The sequence below is a fragment of the Anser cygnoides genome, chromosome 11 (genome assembly GCF_040182565.1).
Source record: "Anser cygnoides isolate HZ-2024a breed goose chromosome 11, Taihu_goose_T2T_genome, whole genome shotgun sequence".
NCBI lineage: Eukaryota > Metazoa > Chordata > Aves > Anseriformes > Anatidae > Anser > Anser cygnoides.
The window spans coordinates 3,501,694-3,524,567 of NC_089883.1; the positions used below are offsets into that span (position 1 = coordinate 3,501,694).

The following is a 22,874-nucleotide window of genomic DNA, read 5'->3' on the forward strand; positions in this document are numbered from 1 at the left end:
GCTGACTGGACTTCACGCTCGGGTACTCTCCCAACACGCTAAGGTAAGTGTGTCCTAAGAGCTGGCTCAAAACAAGGGCTCTGAAGACACAGCAGTGCAGAAGCTGGCACAAAGGTACGGCTCCAAACGCAAGCAGCAACATCTTCCCAGTGGTCCCTCAACCATCTTTGAACTGACTCGGAAATAAGTTTTTTTCTAGGTCTATAAACTGTTTCCTTTTGATGGGGAAAGATGCATTTCTCTCTTTCAGAGAGCACAGCACCAGCACCCCTCCTTGCATAGCCTCGAGAGGAGAGCGTCAGGGACCACCCAAGTAACTGCTCTCTAAGCTGATGCATCTGCCAGCGGTGCTGTGTCTTTTGCTCACTCTGTGACATTACCCAGACCTGCTCTGGCTCTACACAAGCTGCATTTACTCAGAGGGGATCTTCCGCATGGTACAAAGGCTCAGGCAAGGAGGTTAGGGTGAAAGAGAGTAATGTGGTGTTTGGGGAAAAAAAAAAAAAAAAAAGAGGTAATTCTGGCTGATTCAACAGAGACCGTGACACTTTCTCTCATCTAAAAACATACATGAATTCTAAAACACTGTCATAGACCTTCACCTTCAGGCAGATGTGTGCTATGAAGAGTACTGCACACACATGTAATGAAGACAGGGCCAGGAGCACAGTTAGAATAATGTGTCTCTTTATATCAGCTACGAATCGTGCACGGTGTTTCTACTTTCAATACAACTTTTGCTGATTACAGGAGACGGAGTAAAACTTCAGCACAATCAAAACTTTAAAAATACTGTTTATACATGTTTCGGCTTTTGGCAGATAAATCCCTTCAGTAACCATCCTCCTAAGCCATCATGAGCTGTTATATCAATCTGCCACACTGAGAAGAGGAGATTTTAAGGTTTTTGTTTTGCGTGTACTTAGTGAATGCAGGACTGAGCTCCACTCTAAAGCAACTTTCAGCCCTCGTTAACATCGCAGGGGTTGTGCCTGCACTTAACCACTAGCCCAACAACCTGAGGTGCAGTATACCCTTTTAGATCAAGTCATACATATACAACTTGCAATGCAGGGCCTGCTAGCTGGAGGTCAGTACCATGCTCAGGTGGCTCAACACAGCTCTTGAATCAGAGCTGGCTTGCATTTGGAGAGCAGGCAGAAGAGCCCAGGACTCTAAGCATCTGACAAAGCCAACACACCCACACATACCCCAACGAACTGGCAGTCTGGTGTGCAATACCGACCCCAGCAAAGCCAGCAGGGGGTTTACCACCACTTCAGTGACGACAGGATTTCTCCCCTGTGGTTCCTGTCCTTGATCCTGTTCCCATGTACACTTTTCCCTGTGGTCTGTCTCATCTTTCTGATCATTGTTTTCAAGTGCAAATGTCCCTGAGCACATTCCTGAAGTGCCCCACACAACCAGACATGTCTGGGGCCCTGCAGCACCACTGTAACACACACAACTGAACGGATTGTCTGCACGAGGAGTAGTGGAAGACAGCAGCTCAGTATTTGAAGGTTTCTTTCCCAAAAACATTTGAGAAAGAGCAGTAATCTAATCCTACCTTTTCCACTTGCAGTGCCGTCTCCTCACATGACAATTTAATCAACTCTTGGGCTTTAGTGGTGTCTCCAGCTTTGTAAGCAGCCTGAATGCTTTCTGTAACGGGTGTCTGAATTATGGAGACTTCGCCGACTGTGGACTGCTTGCCACCCATGTCCACAGTTCCTGCAGCAAAAATAGAAAACAGGTGTCAGGAAGAAGTCCCTCTTTATTACTCAAGTACAGCTGCAACATCAATGCACCCTGGCAACACGAAGTGGTGAGTTATTAACAGTGAAATATTTACTGCATATGATTAAAGAAAAAAGAGGAAAAAATGTCAATGCTAAATATATATAAGAAAGATATATAAGATATAAGATACATAAGATATAAGATACATAAGATATAAGATACATAAGATATAAGATACATAAGATATAAGATACATAAGATATAATAGATATAAGAAAGTGATAATAAAATACTTTCCAGCAGGGACATGAAACTGAAAGGGACAGCAAGTTCCCCAGTTGTTCCCAGAGGTGGTTTCCAAAGGAAGGTGTGAAGAAAGCTCACACGGACACAGACAGATATGCTCTGCTGCAACCTGCCACACTCAGCCCCTGGCTACAGGAAATTGGGGAAAAAATTGCTTATTTGCATTTGGTTAAAGTCCTTAAAGCCCACAGGTTTTCACAAGCAAACAAGGATTTTTTTTAAATAATATATATATATATTTTAAATAGACACACATGTCATTCAGGGGCTAGTTTAATGCAGTCTGGGGAAAGAAGTAAATTTGGACCAATCTATAACCGTCGGTAAATATCTTTGAATAATGCAGTCTGAAATCATCCATACATTCTGACTAACGCTTCTCATCAATTATTTAAATGAAGCTCGAATCACTCAGACACTGGAGACAGCTCCAGAGATTTGTGCCATTAAAAACGTGCCCGCATCGATAACCTTTCTCAGATGATGCAGAACGTGTGAAGGACAAACAACAGAAACGAAGGCAGATGAATGTGATATTAAATTACTGCACAATCAACAGCATCTCAGAGTTCATGTAATACGTACAGATGCCTCATAATTCTGTAGTTTTAGGGGGTACACGGACAAAAAATAAAAAATCCAGCATTTGCTCTGGTATTTCAGAGCAGACCAGCCACCTGTAATGGACCTGTAAGAATACTGCTTATTTTAATTCTCTTTTTCATAGACAACACAGGTAGGAAATGAAAATGATTCCTAGGCAGGTAACTGTTTAAAGGGGGATAGAAGAGAGAACTTTAAAGCAAAATAATTCCCCAGTGTAAACGGTTCAGTACTGGCCTAGCGCAGATGGAAGCGAAGACTGCAGTTACTGCAACACGCAGCCTCCCCCGTGCTCGGTGCCCTGTGATGAAATCCCGAACCTACAGAGAAGCTCTGGAATTCCCCTTGGAGGAAAGAATGCCTCAGATCGGAGATCCAAACCAGCTGGAGAGCTGAGCAGGAAGCCCTGCAGATCGGGGCTGACAGAACACAGGGATTTTAAGCAAGTTCCTATAAATAAATGCTGAAAGAAGGGGCCGGTTTTATTTCCTTTCGGCCTGGATCCTAATTTGGGGGGCTATCGCTCACGATCCAGAGCTAGAGCCAATTCCTAGTGCACAGGCGCATCCTTTCCAACAAAGCAATGAGCAGGGCCACCTCTCTGTTTAAACCATGGCCAGGGAAGGTGGAGGTACGAGTGTCTCATGGTCAGAGACTTCTTTAGGGTCCGGGAGACCCCAGTGTCACTTCCTCATCTACTAGGCAGGCCTCCAGGCACCTCCACGCCCTGCTCACCAGATCTCTTTTTGGGGAAGCCTTTTCCACCTCTCCTGCCGGAACGGCCCCGCCGTGCAGTGGGGACGAGCAAATCCACTGGGCCAGCGCGCACGAGGACCACGATTTTTCTAGCTGCAACACAGATCTTCCAACCCCAAATTAACTACATCTCGAGCTCGCTTTTCCTCATTCTGACCCCCTCTTTCAGATGGGCCCACCGCTAAGTAATTCATGAGCAAGTGTGTATTACCAGGGCCACTACAAGGAAGCTAAAGAAACGAGACAACAGTTCTATTGTAACCGAGGGAAGGAGGAACTCAGCAAGCTAGACCCCAACCCCAAGACAGCTTCTGTGTTTTACCCAGTGACTACTTCACGAACGTATTTGACTAATGTGTCATGCTTCCTCATGCATTTTTGGCCCCCGCAAAACTTCTTAAATCCCTTGCAGCGTAATGGTGGAGCTATAACCACAGCTAACATCACCACTGGTAGGAGAACATGGGCTGGCCATCACCCGTCACGGACTGGTGGGCACTCTGGCACTGGAAGGTCTCAGATGGCTGGCTTCACGGAGCCCATATGCTCCCAGAGTTAGCTGGCAAAGTCCTCAAGATAGTAATTTTAGTCCCTAAATGAAGTTTTAGCCCTGTCTTAAGCAAATAAGATTTTTCTATCGATCTAACAAAAACATACTAGTGAGGCTACGTCTGAACATCCATCAAGTAGAAGTCAATAAAAGCCTCATTGAATGTAAGTAATCTGGGCAATTCTACTGTTTGAAACTGATATATTTGTATTTAAACATTCTTGGCAGAAAGACAGTGCTGCTCGTCGTTCAAGTTTCTCATATAGCTGTCATCAAAACTTCTTTCTGTGTTTGTATTTTGCAGAGTAAATTGACCTCCTGCCTAAGAAGACCTGGGAAAAAAAAGATGTCAACGATCTTCACCCTAAAAAAGATCTTGCAATTGAACTAATTTCAAGCCTGAAAAGAACAAAACCGATGAGTCACAGAGTGTGCCCTCAACCAACAGCTGTACCCACATGATTCTGTCAAAGTGAAGTTGAGATTTCAAACATTAAGCGAGACAAGGTGGGCCATCCGCTCTACGGTTCCCAGAAAACACCAAGCCACCCATCGCAAAGCTAAGCATCGCGTGAAGCAAATTACCCAATTCACAGAGGGCTTTCTGGTGACTTTAGAAATGATATACTGACTTCTAGTATACGAATGGAAAATAAGAAGCAGCATATTTTATGAGCTTAGTTTATACTTGCCAGTAGGAAAAAGAAAGAGAAGTAAATTCTACTGACTAAAGACTGGTTTATTTCTAAAAGATGCATGACTGAACCATCATCAGTACTGCATTCATGTAGGCTGGGAATAAAATTTTGCCAATACATGCATCAGCCATTTTTAGCAAAAAATCTGGGCTGAAGTCCCAAGAAATTCTGCCTATGTCTTTAACCCTACAAATCTCATGTTTTTTACCTGAACGCTTTGTGGCTGTCATAATAGGGTCTCCTCAAATCCATATAGCCTTGAGCAACACGGTACGAGAGCAGTAAGTGACACTGAATGATGCTGAAACTCTGTTTTCAGACTTGATTCCACCATGTGCTGAGCATTTACACCTGGATGTCCTAAAGTGCTTTTAATTCTTGGATTACACAGACTCAGGAACCAGCTTCTGCACTTTGCTCAGCAGGGTCTACATTAATATTTGACAATGCATATGGCACAGCAAGTTACAGTATTGTTAAGATATACTTCTTGGGTACTCCTGTAATAAAAGGCTGCTAGAAACTCCAGAAGCTCTTACACACCCACTGTGATTTCCCTTGGTTTTTGCTTTATCACACAGGTCCAGGACAGAGTTCCTGGGTCCACTGCCCCAGATCCATGCCCCTTACCTCTGAGGCTGCGGCAGGGAAGCAGATAAATGAAGCCTATTTGGACTGAGGAGGAATGGTGTGGGGTCATTCTCTAACATATTTGAATTTCCATGCAAAGGCGGCCACGGGCTTTACTCCCTAATATTCAGTCCCTGTCTCTGCATCTTCTTTGTTTAGTTTCTCCACAGATCCACAGCCGCTTTGCTGGCTTTCTGCTACTGACTGTAAGCAAACCAAGCACTGTTTGTAAAGGGAAAATGGGGGCACTTGCCGACATTAAAAACATATCCTTCGTCTATCTCTCACAGCAATTAACAGCCTGCACCAAAGCAACTACCTTTGAAATCAGGAGTGGGAAATATTTCCAGTGTTTAATACTTTGGAAGTGTTTTTTTAAGTTTGGCTTTTCAGCAACAGCTTTTAATAAAGGCTAAAGGCAAGACTAATTTTCATTTTAAAAATATTCCAGTGGAAACAGCGGTTATCAATAAAAAAAAGTGTTATTTTATTGCCATTCAGAGGTTACAGCAGCATCAATTTAAAAATGCAACAGACTGCACGGTCCCAGCTGAGAGAAGCAAAATGAAAATAGGTCTAATTAATAATAAGGGGTACCAGGAGAATGTCAGAGAGATATGCAGTTACACCCAGTCTTAGGCCGTGTTATTAGAGCAAGTGAAAGAAAGATAAATTTTCTAAACTGATACCGTGCCATTATCAATAAAAAGGTGAGGGTCTGCAGGTCAATGCTGTGAATCAGCAAACAGCTGCATAACAGAACAGCACATCGTACAGATTATTATCTTTACGTCCCAAATCACTGCACCCCTGTCTTTGACATACAGCCTCTCAGAGATTTTAAGTGCTGCATTAGTCCCTTTGATAAGGTAGGTGCTTGGGGAACTGACTAGGATATTTTTATTAGAGAAAGATATAAATGAGATGTTTAACACAGGATAAAATAGGGCAGGTAGCTAACTTACTCCGCAACAGATTTACAACAATAATAAGACTTTAAAGCTGCTACTGACCTTGTCATAATTTGTGCAGGTGTTTCCAGAGAGAGAAGCAAATCAAGATGATGGCTGTAGCACAGCCTCCCATTCGGCGATGCTCAGTCAAGCTATTAATTCCTTGGACCGTTAGCCATCCACCTCTGCTTCAGCACAAGCAGCTCTTAAGTGGCCACTGGCTGGCTGGCTGCTGCTTCGTCTGAATTAACTACTGCATTTTAGCCTTGACAGTTATTTTCATCTCCATGTCCCATTACGGTGAAATCCAAGCCTCTGGTTCAGAGAGGATCTGGGGATGGGGGTGGGCAGGGAGGCTGCCTTTCCGGGCTGAGCTCAGACATTAATTCCTCAACAGCACCAGATGGCTCCAGCTAACCTCCACCAGCTTAATCTTTGGCCATTTTGACTTCTGAGCGCTGCCCCAGAGCTGAGGTCTATAGCGTCCTGATTATTTAAAGTCACCCCTCCCAAACTCTTCAAAACTCACAAGAGTTGCTGGATGTTTTTTAATGCTGCTCTATCAAAGCTTTGGCAGGCTGCTCTGCAAAATTCATGGAAAGCCCTATTATTTCTGAGGCGCAGAGCTAGAGTCTCTGTAACAGACTCATCTATCTCCCATCGCTCTGAAAAACTCCAGATTAACAAAGCGAACAACAGCCAACAGGAAGCCTCCAGCGATTTCAAGGGATGATGGATCTGTCCTACATTGTGCTTTCCAATGAGATTGGGGATGAAAATGTTTTTAATCCTACGGAAATTTCTGAGATACTGAAACGTATTCCCATCCCAAGTCAGGAAGAAAAAACAAACCTCCATTTGATACAGTAATACATATATTTTTAAAAATCAGTCCAAGTCAGTCAAAACGGTTCATGAAACAACGATACCTTCTGCGTTCCTTCTCTAATTCTCTAACACTTCAAAATAGCCTTTCTTTTTTCTCTAAGTTAGGAGGTTTCATTCATTCCTTACTTAAAAGACACAGTCACAGACCAAGGTCTGGCCCCAGAAGGGGGCTGTTCCCCGCCTGCCCACGTGCCCCCAGTCCCGCAGCAAAAAGCCTGTGATCTATTTTGTCTTGTTTTCAGATCTAGGAAAAATACGTACGGCCCAATCCATTCTGGTATCGAACGAAGCCAGCAGGATTAAAAAGCAGCGAGGAGCACTTATAAAGGTCCCTGTGAGAAACTAAGGAGGGAAAGTTACGGGGAATCGGACTGCGGGGTGGCAAGGGGGTTTATCTGGGAAATCCAGCATCCCTGTGCAGGGGACACGACAGAGCTGGGCTGTGTCCTTCCAACCCTAATTAACATCTCTTCTTAACGAGCGAGACCTGCCAGCTTCTCAGGACAATGAGAGAACCCTCCATGTGCACTTTTTCTTCCCGTTTTATGCGGTTTGATTTCACCCAAACATCCATTATTTAAGCTAATTACTGGAATGGCTTTACACTACGATCTGCCTGCCAAGCCAGTGGAAAAGGTGATATATTGAGTACAAATATAACCTGCCTCCACGACAGAGCTCACAACCGATGCTCACGGCCCCAAAAGTAAGCTTATAACCCTATAAAAGGCCAGACTCGAAGCATAGAAAAATGCTTTGAAGACAACAATTTAGTACCAAAGGGATCTTTTTCATCATTATTGCATAATCCAACATCATTTTAAAATCGTTTACGTGCCAGTACAATGCATGCCAACTGCTTAGCTGCAATAAATGTTTTCCAGCAAGCATACGGGATTTTGGAAAGGACGCGCTGACAATTTTAGGTACAGCAATGCAAATTGACCAATTACCACCAGAGCCACTGGAAATTTTCTATTTAGAACCACTCTTAACCTGCAAGGAAAAAACATTTGCTAATGCAAATCTGCGAGGAAAAAATTAAGTCCTGGACAGCAAAATGCTCTGGACTCCTGCCTCTTTCAGGGCTCCAGAACTGAATTACGAAAACCAGACAGCTCAGAAAGCTTTAGCTCCACATGTATACAGTCATTTCTCCATCACCCAGGATAACGAGGGGAAGAGAGGGCAGAAAAGCCTCAAATACTAACAACACTGAGACTTGGCAGGCTTTGGTGGACAGTAACACTGATAACGAAGCCTCTGCCTGTCACAGCATCGAGACAGGGTCGAAAAGCTCTGCCAGGCCCGAGCAGGCTCCTGCATTTGTGCACATGCTTCCCAGACTCTGCAAATGACTTGTTTTACCCAAGAAGTTCAAGCGAAATAGTTATTTCTATTTTTATGACGTACAAAAGAGGCTACACAAAGCCACGACAAGGAGTGTGACCACCAGAACAAACCCAGGGGGTCAGTGGGCGAATCACACCGGCAAGCGCAGGTAGCTCGAGGGTGAGTGACGGCGAGCACCTCGTCCTCCTCCTGCGCTGCTGGGGCTGCACCCAACCCCTCCCGGGCCGATAAACCCCACAGAAATCCCAGCTGGGAACGTAGGGAAACCTGGAAATTCGCTGAAAGGAACCGGGCCTTGATCGTTGAGGACGATGGGTCTGCCCTCTCACCCGAGGACATGCGTCAGGCCTCACCAGCTTCACGGGCACGCGTTCAGCCCCTTCTAACTGTAGGAGTGCTTGAAGCATCGGTGGCCACAACACGTTTTTCAGTGGACGGACCGTTTCATGGTCCGTGACGGTGAAGGCACCATCATCGCTGGTAGACACATTACAAGCTTCTGGGCAGGGGAGGAATGAGGTAGAGGCCAACCTCCTGCAAGGACCAGGCACAGGCTGCGTCCTGCAGTGAAGGGGGACCCCCGCATCCTTCCCTTACATCTTTGGGGTGCAAAGGATCAGCAAAGACCACAGGGAATAGTGACACAGTGACAGAAATGCCACCATGTTGTTCCACTCCTAAGGGAGAGAGCCTGAGGAAAGGAAGAGAGCTCCAAATGGCCAGAGCCACGGCTGCGGTATTGAAAATACAAATGACTCAGCTCTAAGTGAAAGTTTCTATTTTCGTCTTTTGGCTCCAGTGATTTGGTTCCAATCCTACAGCTTGAATCATTCAGAAATATGCTTTTGCATGCAAGGCCAGCTATGCCACTCTTGCTTTCCAAAATTTAAATTGGAAAATATACATTAAGCGTGCAGAAGTATGACCACGCTTTTGGGTTTTCTTCATGTCCATTTCCAGGTATGGCTGGAAAGAGAGGATTATTAAATCATGAAAGGTGTCTCTAGCGAGGCCATTCCTGTCCAACTGAATCAAATATTATACCCGTGAAACCAAACCAGGCTTGGATTTCCATTTGAAATTTCATAAAATAGAATTTCACGGCCAACTCTGGTTTACTTTGAAACTTTTCTGTTTCCCTAACGTTCAAGCTTTCATCAGAATGGAAAAATTCCCATGCATTGTTGTTTTCTTTCTTTCAGACTGATCGTTTGCTCAATATTCTTCTAAAAAGTAAGTCGGCACTTACGCATACTGGGGAAGCAGCAAGTCACAGCCAGCCCCCGTATGCTTCGTTCTCCTTCGACGTACATTTAAAGCCAGCTTAAGGGAGAAGCAAGTGCTTTGAGCCCCATCGTATGACAGGGCTCCTGGGCCGATGCTGTAACCTGCACAGTCGCCAGTGTCCTTCCTCCTTTCCCCAAGGAAGCACTGCAGGTCTCTTACAGAACCTGGATACATGAAGATTTTGGGAAGACTGGCCAGAGGAGGAAAAAAGGGGGAAGAAACATGAAAAAGATACGTAAAAATACCTTGCGTGACTCCAGTTTATCATGTTCAAGGAAGGCTATGACAATCTGGAGAGCTGAAGATGAATTAAGAAACGGACGGTCTAATTACAAGATTAGAGACGAAAAGAGCTTGGTTTGTTGAGTGTGGAAAAATGAAGGCTGGACAGGGATGCGAGCACTGTCTATAAATACATCCAGAGGGAGACACCAGGGAAGAAGAGCTATTTATGTACAGGGTACAAACACATTTCAGCTGCCAGTTAGAAGAAAGTTTAAAGTGCTGGAGGAATGAGGCTTTGGAACAGTCCTCTAGAAAAAGCAGAAAGAACAGACAAGTCAACTCATTTAAAAGATGCTTTGAATAAGGTTTAGGAGGGTGACAGCAGGACGCTGACCTACACACCCTTCCAGTCCTACAGCCTGCATTCCCACTTCACACCTGCGCTGAAGTTAAATCAGCTATCGGGCACCAACAGTCATAACAAAGATTACTTTGAAGAAAGTTGGTATTAAGAGAGGGTGTCCTTTATCAACCCAAAGAGGTTTGGCCATAGCAGAGTCAAAGGAAGGACGGAACTGGGAAGGACACCAGAGAAAAGATATGAATGTGATACTCTGGAAAAGAAAAGAAAAAAGTTGGGAAAGCGAGGCTCTGCTCCAGCTTCTACTGAACTTGCTGTGAGCGCTTCCACCAGCATCCATGCAACAGAAGCAGATCCTTAGAGGTTTCCAGGAGAAAATATCGAGTACGGAAGATTACATTAGCAGCTGTGTCTGGAACAGAAGAGAAAGTTTTGTTGAAAAGGCCTCTGCTGTTGGCCAACGCAGTGCTGGTCCTGAATCAGGCTGCGTGACGATGTGCTGCCAAAAATGTAACGGGCTACCAAAAAAACCCCACCACCTTCCGTATCTGGTGACAAAACCTACAAGCGGCAAAAGTGCCTGTATTTGGGAGGGGAAATATTTCCCTTTCATCGTCCTGATGTCTGAGAATGTAAACATTCATTTCAGTGGAAGAAAGACAAGGGTTTTGTCTGGGAGGATGCTATGTTCAACTGAAGGTGCGTGCTGTGAACCCACTGCAGCTTGCAGCATTTTCAGGTGGTTGCTCCAAGGCAAAAAGGGCAAAACCAGGCAAGGCATGTTTCCTTCCTACCAACATATGATGAGCACAGATGCAGTGCATGTGAAAATCTTGCCCGATCCATCCAAAAACACTTTAATAGCTTTTATTCATACCCTGTCATTGTGTGAAAAGTCCTAGGTGCAACACATCGGAGAGCTGTGACCGTGATTACAAGCCAACTTAAGGAGCTAGACATTTCTGTTTTCCAAGCTACATTTGAGATCTGAAAAGGGATCCTGTCCATTAGTGTTAAAAAAAATATGTTCCTGTTTGATGCAAAAATAAAAGCTTTTTCAAAGGCTCTTTGATGTGCAAGACAGAAAGACATGCAGGCAGATGCTGAAGGAGGTCTTGTCTTAAGCAATTACCAGCACTGCTTTTGAATCTTACTCCCCAGACAGAATTTTAATGTGAAGTAGATAATCACACTGCAGAGCGTATCAGCTCTAAACCTTGTGGCTTTTCAATTAAGCAGCAATAACCTGTAGTCAAAATACTCCCTGCCCCGCAAGGAAATAAAACAAACAACCCTGAACCAACTAAATCCAGGTGAAGCAATTCCGAAGACACACACGCTTTTAAAAGGCCTCGTTCTGAGCTCTCCTCGGGTAGCCAGGCCAGTTTTCCAAGCGATATTCTGATCATTAAAACAAGCAATGATGTAATTTCCACAGCAACCACAAACATACCAAGAATATTTGAGCTAAATTTATCCAGACTTCTTGTTTGAATCACTGCTTCGGTTCGTTATTTTTCCACGATTTTCAGCGGCGCGCAGAAAAGAAGCTGTGGGCAGCCTGGGACAGGGCTCTCTCTGCGGCAGTGTCTGAAATGCCAACCTTCGTGCCTGCGAGCCACTTAGCGACTATCAGGAGGGAATTTTGGTCGCTCTCCAGCTCCCATCTCCCCAGGTCCCTGCTCTTTCACCCTTCGCCCTCCCCCTCCCTTCCTGTAGCAGACTGACCCCTTCCCTCTCCTCCACACGGTGAGGCAACACGAGGCTCGTCTTTGCGGCTGAGAAGTTCCCAAACTCACCACAGACCTGCTGTCCGTCCCTCCAGGAGATGGTGAGCTGCAGAAGGAGGAACTCACGCCAGAGCTGGTGCCGCTCTGCGGCAGACCCCCAGCCCTGAGGTCCTGAGCCCCACGTCCCACCACCAGCGCCGGGAGAGCTCAGCCTGGGGAAGGGGTCACCGCCTTCACCGGCAGGTACACGCACCCCTGCAAGAAGTGCATCACCAACAAGGCATCACGGCTCTTCACCCTCTCTTCCAACACGGCCAAGGTGGCTGATTGCCACGGCGAGAGGCACTGGGCGTCTGCAAAACCTGCAGCATAACCTCTAAGATCTTACTCCATCGACACTGCTGTTGTTCTATAGGAGTCTTTTCTTTTCGGCTATCGCATTTTACCACGGTCGGGCATGTCCTTGCTGACTCCGTTTCAGTTTCGTGATCAGCCTCACAGCTTGCCTGCCTGTCACCTAGCTGTACACAGTTTAAGGTCTGTTATTTCTCAAAGTCTTAAAGTCTGTTATTTCTCAAAGCACTCCTTTCTGTTTGTTTTGTTTGCTTGTTTACCAGAAACTTCAACCCACGCCTCCCCTCTGACTGCAGGAGGGCTTTCTGAAGGGTGAAGGCTTTTCCTAATACCTACAGACTCCTTTTGTAAGGCCTCCCTTTAAGCTAAAGCGATGCACGAATTCAAAGCATGCACACACTCTCATCATGAAGCTATCAGTAGCCTAGATAAACAGGCTGCTGCTGTGGTTATGTATATGCAAAGAAGCAATGCTGACCCACTAATGAACACAGGGTGATTAGGGAATTAAATATCGGCCTAACTTGACGTAAAATCCAAGACAGAACCTATTAAGGGCCATAATTCACCTATGGGGCAGACTGAGAGCTGAATGGCATCAAATCTATCCCCCGACACCCTCATCTACAATGCAAACATTTCCTCCCAGCTAGCCGCCTGCTGCCAAGCGCAGCCCTGGCAGCTCCTTTATTGATCAGAGAAATGAAAAACAAACAAACCACAGACCTGATGCTCTAAGGATCCCTGAAGATCGGATCCAGAGCCTGTTATGCCAGCGCAGAGACTTTAATGGGTCTTACATAAGGCTCCCAAAGGCTTTGGAGAGGATGAAAAAAAAATAAATTCGTAGCACTTTCTTTAATGCAAGTATAAAATTGCCTCTAACATCACCGGCAAAACAGTAAATCAATTACAGGCCTGGTAAAGACCAAGTCAGTGTGAACTCTATCAATTGCTTTTTCCCCACTGCAACGGAGGATAACAGTTCTGCCTACGACCACAGTGCCAACCTCACCTGCTTTATAATTAGTAAGGTAGTTAAGGGGTCCCTGTGTGCAGGTTCTCGGTGCCACGGCTTTTCTTTACTTCCCTTATCAGCTCATCTTTGTTTTTTCCAGGCGTCTTGACGGAGCTGTCCTAAGTTACATTTCAGCGTACCAATACATCTTAACTGGAAGGTGGAAAATAAAGCTGGATAAAAAGGTGGAAAATAAAGCTGTGTAGCAACAGATAATGCCATGCACAGCTCAGACAGGGACTGGTGTTCCACGGCTGCCTGCACATCACTGCCTTTCAGGCTGGACTCTCTGCCCAGCAGGGTCTGTACCGCACCGCTGGCTCTCCCAGCAGTTCTGCCCTCGAGTTCAAGAGCAGACTGGCGTCTGTGGCATCTACTAGGAAAAGCTGATCCTGCCACCACTAAGACCTAACTGCTCCTTTAGATCCCGTGACTCCAGAGGGGCACAGCACCCCCAAGCCAAACTCCCCACTGGCACAAGCACCCATTTTCCAAAGCCAGCAGCTCCTTCAGACGCCTCCGATTCACAATGAGAGGCACCTCCCAGGGCACGTTCCGAAGAAGAGCGATTAGCATCCAGACTCTGAAAAATCAGTTCAGAGCATCTCAAACGAGGCACCTAACTGCACGTCCCCGCGTTCACTGCCCTTTTGGGAAACCCTGCCTGGGCTCAGCGGGATGGCGCAACGCGGCTGGGCTGCAGTCTGCAGAGGAGAGCAGGCTCAGCCACAGGCATGTTCTGCTGGCCTTCCGCATTAGCAGTTGGCCCCATGTGAGATTTCACCACTTCTGTATGAAGTGTGTATTTAAATATGTTTAAAAATACAAGCCTATTACCGCTTTACTAGTGTACTTCCTATTCCTGCCTAGCACTTCCTACTTCTCCTTCTGCAGGGCATTGCTGAGACTAACTCACATACGATACCTGTTCTATTTTTTGTGTCCTCCCACACCGCCTTTTTTTTTTTTTTTTTTTTTTGCTTGTAGGAATACTTTCAATTCGCTTTTTAGACTCAAATTAACTTGCAGCTTAACAAGTAGGAAGAAAAACAGAAAACCTACAAGGCTCGTTGCACAGAACTTCGAGCAAGCAGCACGCTTCGCAGGCCTCAAGTGTGCTCAGGTCGCTCCCCAGATGCTCTCCTGGCTCTCCACCCTGCCACACCATCGTAGCAGACTCAGGTGATGCTACTACCTCCACTGTGAGGATGGGAAAAAAGTGGGCAGAGAGTGCAAGTACCTTTTTCCTTCTCATGCCTCAGATGGGGCTAAGGTGGTGTGCCCTCAGACACAGCCGCTGGCTGTCGCCCCATGCACAGAGCTGTAATGCAAAGCTTCACACGGGACTTTCACAAGGAACAAAGTGACACCAGGGGTGCTGCACACACCAATTTCGCCTTCTTCCTCTATTCAGCTGGAAAAATTTATGAGCAAAGATATTCACGCCACCAAACGCAAGCTCCTGCCCTTCACGTGTAAGGCACCAAATCCAGCCGGGCGAAGTGCGAAGGAACGACAGCAGAGACCTCACCTGGAGGCCACGCACAGGGTGGGCCCTGGCTACTTGTAGGGCTAACCCCCTGTGAGCCAACCTCAGCCTGTCGCCGCTCGACCGCTTGTGAAACTTTCCGTACAGAATTGCACCAGCTCCCGCGCGGTGCCTCTGATAAAACGACCCGTTAGCTCCTCGGGCTCAGCTCCTTGGACTTGGCCTGGAGACTTGCCGGTGATTCAGGAGGTGGCAGCAGCTCTCCCTCTGAGTCAGCGCTGAGCCGCGGCCGAGGCAGGGTTGCAAAGGTCGCTGCCATCGTGGGTCGCCTCTCCCAGATAAAATACGAAGCCCCGGGAGCTGCAGGGCCGCCACGGCCCCTCTGACACATAGCTGGTTCGCCCCAAATTCCAGCACGGGTCAATATATTCTGTCTACTTGCCCGCTCTCTCATTTTAACATCCGTATCCCTTTTCCAGGCATACTGCATGGGCAAACTTCCCTCAGAAAAAAGTTGCGAATGCCACAAGATTTCAAGCACCTCTCACTGGCATCGTTGCTCCTCATTATGTAACATTACATACATTACAATGCAGCACACCTTTTCGATATTCATCTCTAGATTTAGCAGGAGAGAAGAGACACCCTCTGGTGCGTTGGGAAGATAATCCAATTCCAGCTCAGAGACACACACAAAGGGCACACGAACGCTCTGGGACTTTGAATAACATTCTCAGTAAGAGAGATAAGCTCCCTAACAAAACTATTCTTACATTTCAGGGGACGATGATTGCTTTTCTACATCTTTGTTGAAACGTCTCCTAGAAACTCATCTGAGAATTAAATGCTAGCTGTAAAATTTTGTAAGATTCAAAGAAAACAAACAGCCTGTAGAAAGGAGATGAATCTCTATTATGTTCTAGACATTCATGTGGTGATATCTTTGGGCTTCCATTGTATTTCCTACAAGAACCACATTATGTCACCTCCATTATATTATGCAGAGCTCTTTAACCCAGTTGAAAAAAAAAAAAAAAGCACACTGCTTCATGAGATACTGCAGCCGCCCCCATACCTCCGCTCGCTTTCTTTCTTTTAATTAGGATAACATGAACCAACCTAGGAGAGGGGAAGCCGGGTCTGAAGAGGCGAGGGAGGTGCTGACTGCACCCGAAGGGGAGCATCATTCTGCACGCCAGTGACAAACCCTCCCTGCTCTGCTGGCAGCGGCCAGCCAAGCCCCGCGGCATCCCCGGAGGCTGCGCAGGGTCCGGTGGTGAAACACGGCTCGCTCGCTCCCGGGGGAAGCGGGCATCCTGCTGGGACACCGGGCGAGATTCCTGCCGCAGCCAAGCGAAGCAGCAGCGGAGACGCGAGCAGATGCAGTGAGGTGAGCCCACGTTATCGTACGTTACACTTGCTGACTTGTATTAGTGACGCCGTGGGTGCGTTCTCCTCGTGAAGATCTGGCCAAACGCATAGCTGTCAGGAAAAAAAAAAGCCCTAAAGCCTTCCAGGCACCGGTGTACCTTGTGAAAGCCCTCGCACCCCTACGCCCATCCTTCCTGCCTGAAAGCAGGCTCCAAGCTTTTGGGGTGCTAAGGGGGTCCTCAGCGCCGCAGGAACCATCTGCGGTGTCGCTTCCCCGCGGGTCCCACTGAATGGGAGCAGGAGGCTGCATCCAGGCTGTGAACAGACGCATGTAAACAATCGATTCAGATGTGGAGGCTGAATGAGTCACTGCATTCCTGCATTCAAGTTGTGTAACAGGATCCAAATGCAGAACGAGGACCAGCTAACTTAGGGAGTGGACCAGCTAGCTAATGACAATTATTCTTGGCAGGACTCAATCCAGAAAAAAAATGTGTTTAAACACGTATAGTATGCTTATAAAGAACTAATCCACCAGGGCAGCACCAGGTCTTAAGCTTTCCTAGGGTCACTTGGCCAGTCTTCCAAAAACTGTTTATCAAATAAAACAATCCAGGCATGTAAGGATAGAAGAGTTATACCAATAAGATCTGTATGCCTCCAGTTAGCCAGTTTAACTGAATATATTTATATAACAAACATGTAAGAAATTTCTCAGAATAAAAACCACATTCACAATGGAGAAAATAATTTATACCTTTTCCTCTTCTCAATTCATTATTCACTCAAACTAATTTGCTTATTTGCTGTATCTTTAAAAAGCAAGAAGAACTGGTCAAATCACTATTGCAGAACAAAAATTTAGCAATTCTTAACACTTAGCACAGATTAAAATTCTTCTCATGAAGAATACTTCACATAGCTTAGTATTCAAACGGAGTCGATTTCTTCCAGAGAGAAACTCATACGATAGAATTCAACAATTTTAAAGATATTCAATAACCAAGTGCTTATGATTATTAGAGATACAATGCTAAACAACGAAAGCAAAACCAAACAAAATCAGTAGCACAGAATAAGCAGAATACATACGGAGAGTGGAAAGAGTTCCCAGAGCTCCCTGTGACGCTGGTGAGAAACGTCTTTAGACAAGATAAGGCAGCCTCTGAATAAAGTACCAGGTTTTGCTTCATAGTTGCTGATAAAATCCAAAATAAGGCTGCAAAAACATTAGCTTCTACTGAAGCCTGCTTACTCACTACAAAGCGTCAAACACACCTTCATCCCACACTTAAAACGCAGATGCCGCCTCCTAATGAACTGCTTGTTGCACGGGGGGAATACCGTTATGCAATAAGCAGAAGGCTATTTCTTGATGCAGAAACATAACCGGGTTTTGGCTCAGAGAAGTACAGCACTGCCGAGGAACTGAAGGGTTCTGCATTAAGAAACAGCCAAAAATAATTTGGCTGTTCAGAAAAAAACCCACAAAACTAATTAACAGGAAACAACCCGAAGCTTACATCCCTTCCTAAAGAGAAATTTCCACCTATGGATTTATTATGTTGCATAAATGCAGACCTCCTAATCCATCCCACCGATGCATTACTGTAAGTCACTGAACCAAAGCTCAGAGCAAAACTGGAGCAGGTTAGTATCTGTTCAGCCTGAGAACCGATGCTCTGATTTTAGCAGCTTTCATACCCTGAATACACATTGCATCAGTGGCTGGGAACATATTTGCATTCGCATGCTGAAAAAGCACAGATCTTGTAAAACATATTTAGGAACTGCTGAGACATGATACATATATTGACTAATTCCGTAGGCTTTGGGAGAAAATTGGTCTTCAGAGAAATGCTATTCTTATCACCTGAACCGTCCAACGTCATTCTCCTTGCAAGTATAACTCCTCGTTCTGTACTGTAGATTTTCTAAAATTAAGGCTCAAAGCACTCAAAGATCTTTCATATATTCAGATTTCATTGAAACTAAGTGGCAGCTGGCTAGCGAGTCTTCTTAAAACCTTCCACTCCCAATTGGAACAGGAAAGAATAAAATCGTCCTATTTACCATTCTGTGGATCCATGTTGCTCTCTCTGGAAACAGCGGATTCCTCAGTTCCCACACACCAGTACATTCTGGGTCGTAGTTGTGAAGATTCAACAGGCAAACTTTCTGCAGCACTTGAAACCGAGTAGTGTTGTCAAAGCTGAATGATCTCTGTCAATTAAGTGCAGGAACGGAGCGACTGCTAGTGAGCACCATCTTGAAGAACCATAATTTACCCTGTTTAAAAATAAACGGTAAAACAAATTAATCATTCTAGTAGAGAAAGTGCAAGATGCTTATTCCCGTCTGAATGTTACTTTGCAGAAAAGCACTCATCATCCTATGCAAATATAAATACAATTATTTCCATAATAGCTTTGTTCAAAGAACACAACGTGAATTAACAGAGGAGACTAACAAAGTCTGCACTATAGAAAAGATAAATGTTCCCAATTTTTCTCCACCAAAGCTGACTCTTTGGTGAGTCTTCGGGTGGAGGGGGTGGGCAGGGGTCACAGCTGCAGTTTGATTCTCCACAAGCTAGTGTAAAGGCAGAGCATTGAAACGACGAAATGCAGCTGGAAAAATCCTAAATGCAACCTCGAAACCTTTCCCATCCGCAAAGAAGACTGTGGCTCTTGTGCAACTCCACCGTGAGAAACTGAAAAATAGTGACGTGGTTACTGAGACCATTTTCTATAGAAAAGAGAAAACAGAGCTAAGAGAAACACACCAGCTTCTTTCCCCTCTGCCCAGTCCTTCTAGAGAAGTCCAGCGCTTTTGGAGCAGCAGGCTTCTTCAAACACGTCCAGGGAGGCAAACCAAGCCCTTAGGAGCTCTCGGAGGTTGGCTGCTGCTGTACAAGACAGCTCGGAAGAAGACCGCACGGCTCAGTCTCCCAGGGCTTCTGACTTCTTCAAATCTGCACACCTGCACATTTTCTCTCTTCCACCACTACAGGTGAATTTGCAGCGTGTGCCCAGCCAACGCCAGCGCTCCTTCACTTTCTGCTTTCAGTTTCAGCCCGTGAACGCCTCTCAGATGTAACACAGCGCCCTTTACCTTTGATCCTTATTAGATTTTCTCATGCTCGGTGCGTGATGCTGAGGTTTTGATCCAATTTGGCAAAGCACATAGCCCACCTCGTGCTTCAGCAAGCAAGACCCAGGTGCATTGCTTCGTGAGCAGAGGTGGCTTTTGTGCTGGGATCCGGATCAGGGAGTGCATAAGGACACACGGATCCATCCCCACTCTTCAGAAAGCTGCCTGCTCCTCCCTCGTTACACAGCATTTTAACCACAAGCCAACACCGTTAAAAAATACTGAATGCTACATCAACTGTTTCCAGGCAAATACTTGAGTTTTAGGCGCACTTAGAGCAAAACCGAGCTTCTGATGACCCCTACTTTGTGGTGCCGGCAGCAGGAACCAAAACTCACAGCCCAAGCGCCGTGCACATCCTGCAAGCTGGGCAGCGGGCGAAGCCACAGGCTGCGGTTTGGCTCTGGGGTGCTTTTCAAAGATGGGAAAAATGATTCGGGTGCCACACAGCAAATAACGACACGGACCGAGAGGCGTGGAGCGGGCTACAGGCAAGCTCTTTCACACGCCCCCACAGCCCAACGCCTCCTTCGCGGCAGCACGGCCGCAGATGTCCGCGCAGCCAAGCACCAGTCCGTCCGTCCGTCCATCTGTCCGTCCGTCCGTCCCCACCACAGACCGCAGCAGACACGTGGGGGTGTCGGGGAGGCCGCTGTGCCTCCCAAAAGCTGTCCCGGTTGTTCCCTCTGAAGATGAAGGGGACGTGATGCTCGCAGCACCGAGCCCCTGCCTTCCCGGCACCCTCACCGTCAACGTGCTGAGCAGCTGCATCAGAACGAACACTTCCCCATGCAAAAACCAACAGAATAACTCTTTTTAGCAGATGCTGGTTTTTGAAGCGTTTCCTTGCCGTACAACTGGGGCACACCACGTCTGAAAAGCTCTGAGAAAAATCACCCCGCTCCCAATGTTTAAGTCTCCACCCGGATTCCTGCCCGGGATGAAACTTTCCTTGTACACAGGGAAAGGAAAAAACTTAGGTTAATATTTTTCCTGAAACTTTGATAATCAGTTCCCTTTAACGGCAACTAGCGAATGCTTTAGCTGTAAGTGCACTGCTGCCACACAGCCCCCACGCAGGCAGCACTGCTCCTGTATTTCCGTATTTTGGGACCTTTGTGTATATACTAAAAACGTCCCTGCAGTGCCGTTACCTTAAGCAAGATGCACTCAACCGCAACACGTGCGAACACCAGGTCTTAATTTGATTTAGGGAGAGAGAGCGCCTGGAAAAACAGCACTACTTGGGTGCTACGGGCTCTGCAGAATCTCATTCAGGAGGGAGACGGTGAAGAGCACATCTGGGTGCAGGTTTACATCCCGCCTCACGTATTCCCAACGTCTCTCAGCTTTTGGTTAACAGCCCAGCACACCCGGCCGTGGCTGCTGCGCCCGGCATCACTTCCCGACCCGCAAGCAATCTCCAAAAACTTCAGTTCTTTGACAAAACCTCCTGATGCTTCCGAAGAGCTCGTTTAAGGCCCGGAGCTGTGACGGACAAGGCAACGGGGTCTGGAGAGGCGGATGGCACCAGCGGGGCTGGGGGCTCGGACGGGTGCTCCCAAAAGGGCCTGGTGAAGGCTCCCCAGGAAGCAGCAGTGACCGCCCGGTGAGGAGCAGAGCGTGGCTCAGATCTGTCACCTGCTGAGGGCCTTTCGGCGACGCGAAAAGCTGCAGAAAGCGGCAAACCGCTGCTGCCCCCTTCACAAAGCGGGAGCCGAGAGCGAGTAAGCCACCCTGCGCCCTACCCGGGTGTAAAGCTCGCCAGGAAGCAGGAGCGTAAATCACACCCAGCTGCCCTCGGGTCTCCCCTCTTCCTAGCGGCCACGCCGAGGGGCCGAGAGCGACAAGGGGCTTTTACCCGGGCCGGGCCGGGCACGGCGGAGCCCCCGGGGGCCACCCCGAGCCGAGCCGCCCCTCACGGCCCCCGGCGGGCTCCCTCCTCCCCGGGGCAGCGCCTCCCGCCCGCCGCTTGCTGAGGAGAAGAAACCCCCCCTCGCCCAAAAACTCGGCTCCCAACTTTTATTTTGCTTTTATTTCTTTTCAGCTCCCTCCGCAGCGTGCTCAGCACCCCCCCCCCCCCCCCCGAAAGCCCCTCGCCGCCTTCCCCTCAGCGCGGCCCCGGCGGCGGGGGCAGGTGCGTGCGGGGCGGCGGGGGGACGGGGCGGCCGTACCTCCTGCGTCCTGCCGGGGCTCGGCGCCTTCTCCTCCTCCTCCTCCTTCTCCTCCTCCGGCCGGCCGCCCGCCTCGCTGTGCGGCTCGGGAGGCGGAGGGAGGAAGGAAGGAAGGAAAAGGAGCGGGGCAGCAGCGCGGCGCCTCCTCCGCCACCGGCCCCCGGAGGCCGCGGTGAGGGCGCGGGCGGCGCCCCGTGGGGCTCGGCGCCCTCCGCCATGCCGGCGGGCCCGGGCTGTGGTGGGGGGCTCCGTCCTGACCGGTCCCCCCCCCAGGGTACAGGGGCTGCTGCGGGCCTCACAGCCTTCTCCTGAGGGCTGCCGCTTCCCCCTGCCGTGGGGCACGGCCCGGCCCGCTGAGGGGACGTGAGGGGCCGCGGTGGGTGAGCTGCCCCTCTCCCGGGCTCCATCTCGGGACACGCTCACCCATCAGCATTTGGTGTCAGTGCTCTCTCTGGGCACGTCTACACAGGCTTATGCCGCTTGTTTTATTAATTAATTAATTTATTTATTTTAGAAAAGATTGGTCTCTGGAGGTGAAGCAGCTGAAGCCCCCTGTCCCTCAGCCACGTTATCTGGATGGCTTCGTCGTCGCTGCCAACCCGCCGCTGTGCCACGCAGTTCCCAGAGCGCAGGTATCAGGCTGGAAATGACTCCTGTAGCTTCGTGTTGGAGGCTTGGCCTTACCGATACAGAGACACGTTAAAGGGGACTTACCAGAGTCCAACATTTGCCTGTTTCAGAGCCCTGCCCAGGGCTTTCACTGAGACGGTTTCACAAAGTTGAACATATTTAGTGAGGCAGCAGATGTAACGGTTTCAGAATTGCCACTGATAAATACAGTAGCGCTAATATACAATAATAATGCAAGAAAAATGCTATCCCAGGTATTATTCCTCGCCGAAAGGTGTAGAGCTTACCAGGAAGGTGTCCCTGTCTTGGTGGAGGAGAAGGAGCACAGCCCGTTGACTGCCTCTTCTAGGTTTCCAATTCCTTCTCCCCCCCCCCCTAGCTTTTCTTTTTTCCTCCAACTTTTTTTTTTTTTCCCCAACACTGATTTTTTTTTTTTTTTTACACTACCCCCTAACACTCTTTTATATCCTAACCTTACCTGTTCCCTTCCTGGGGTGACGTTTAGCATGATTTGGTTGAAGAGTTGAGTACTGTAGCCACATATGTTTAGCATGTACTTTATTAAGCTCATTATCATATTCTGGGGGTGTTAACTTAAATAT

General features: G+C 47.5%; 1 protein-coding gene across 6 annotated transcripts in view; it reads right to left on the reverse strand.

Moving 5' to 3' along the window:
• Positions 1–21,799, reverse strand: part of LRRK1 (leucine rich repeat kinase 1) — a 76,919-nt gene extending 55,120 nt beyond the window's left edge. For 2 of the 6 annotated variants that reach the window (XM_048076362.2, XM_067003825.1), the window contains exons 1-3: positions 21,643–21,799; positions 18,389–18,604; positions 1,571–1,734 (exon numbers count right to left, since the gene is read on the reverse strand). In XM_048076362.2, the coding sequence (XP_047932319.1) occupies positions 1,571–1,734; positions 18,389–18,455 (231 nt within the window). In that variant the 5' untranslated portion in view covers positions 18,456–18,604; positions 21,643–21,799. The other 4 variants (XM_067003824.1, XM_013181913.3, XM_048076363.2 and 1 more) reach the window with 4 other exon arrangements.
• Positions 21,800–22,874: the final 1,075 nt, after the last annotated feature.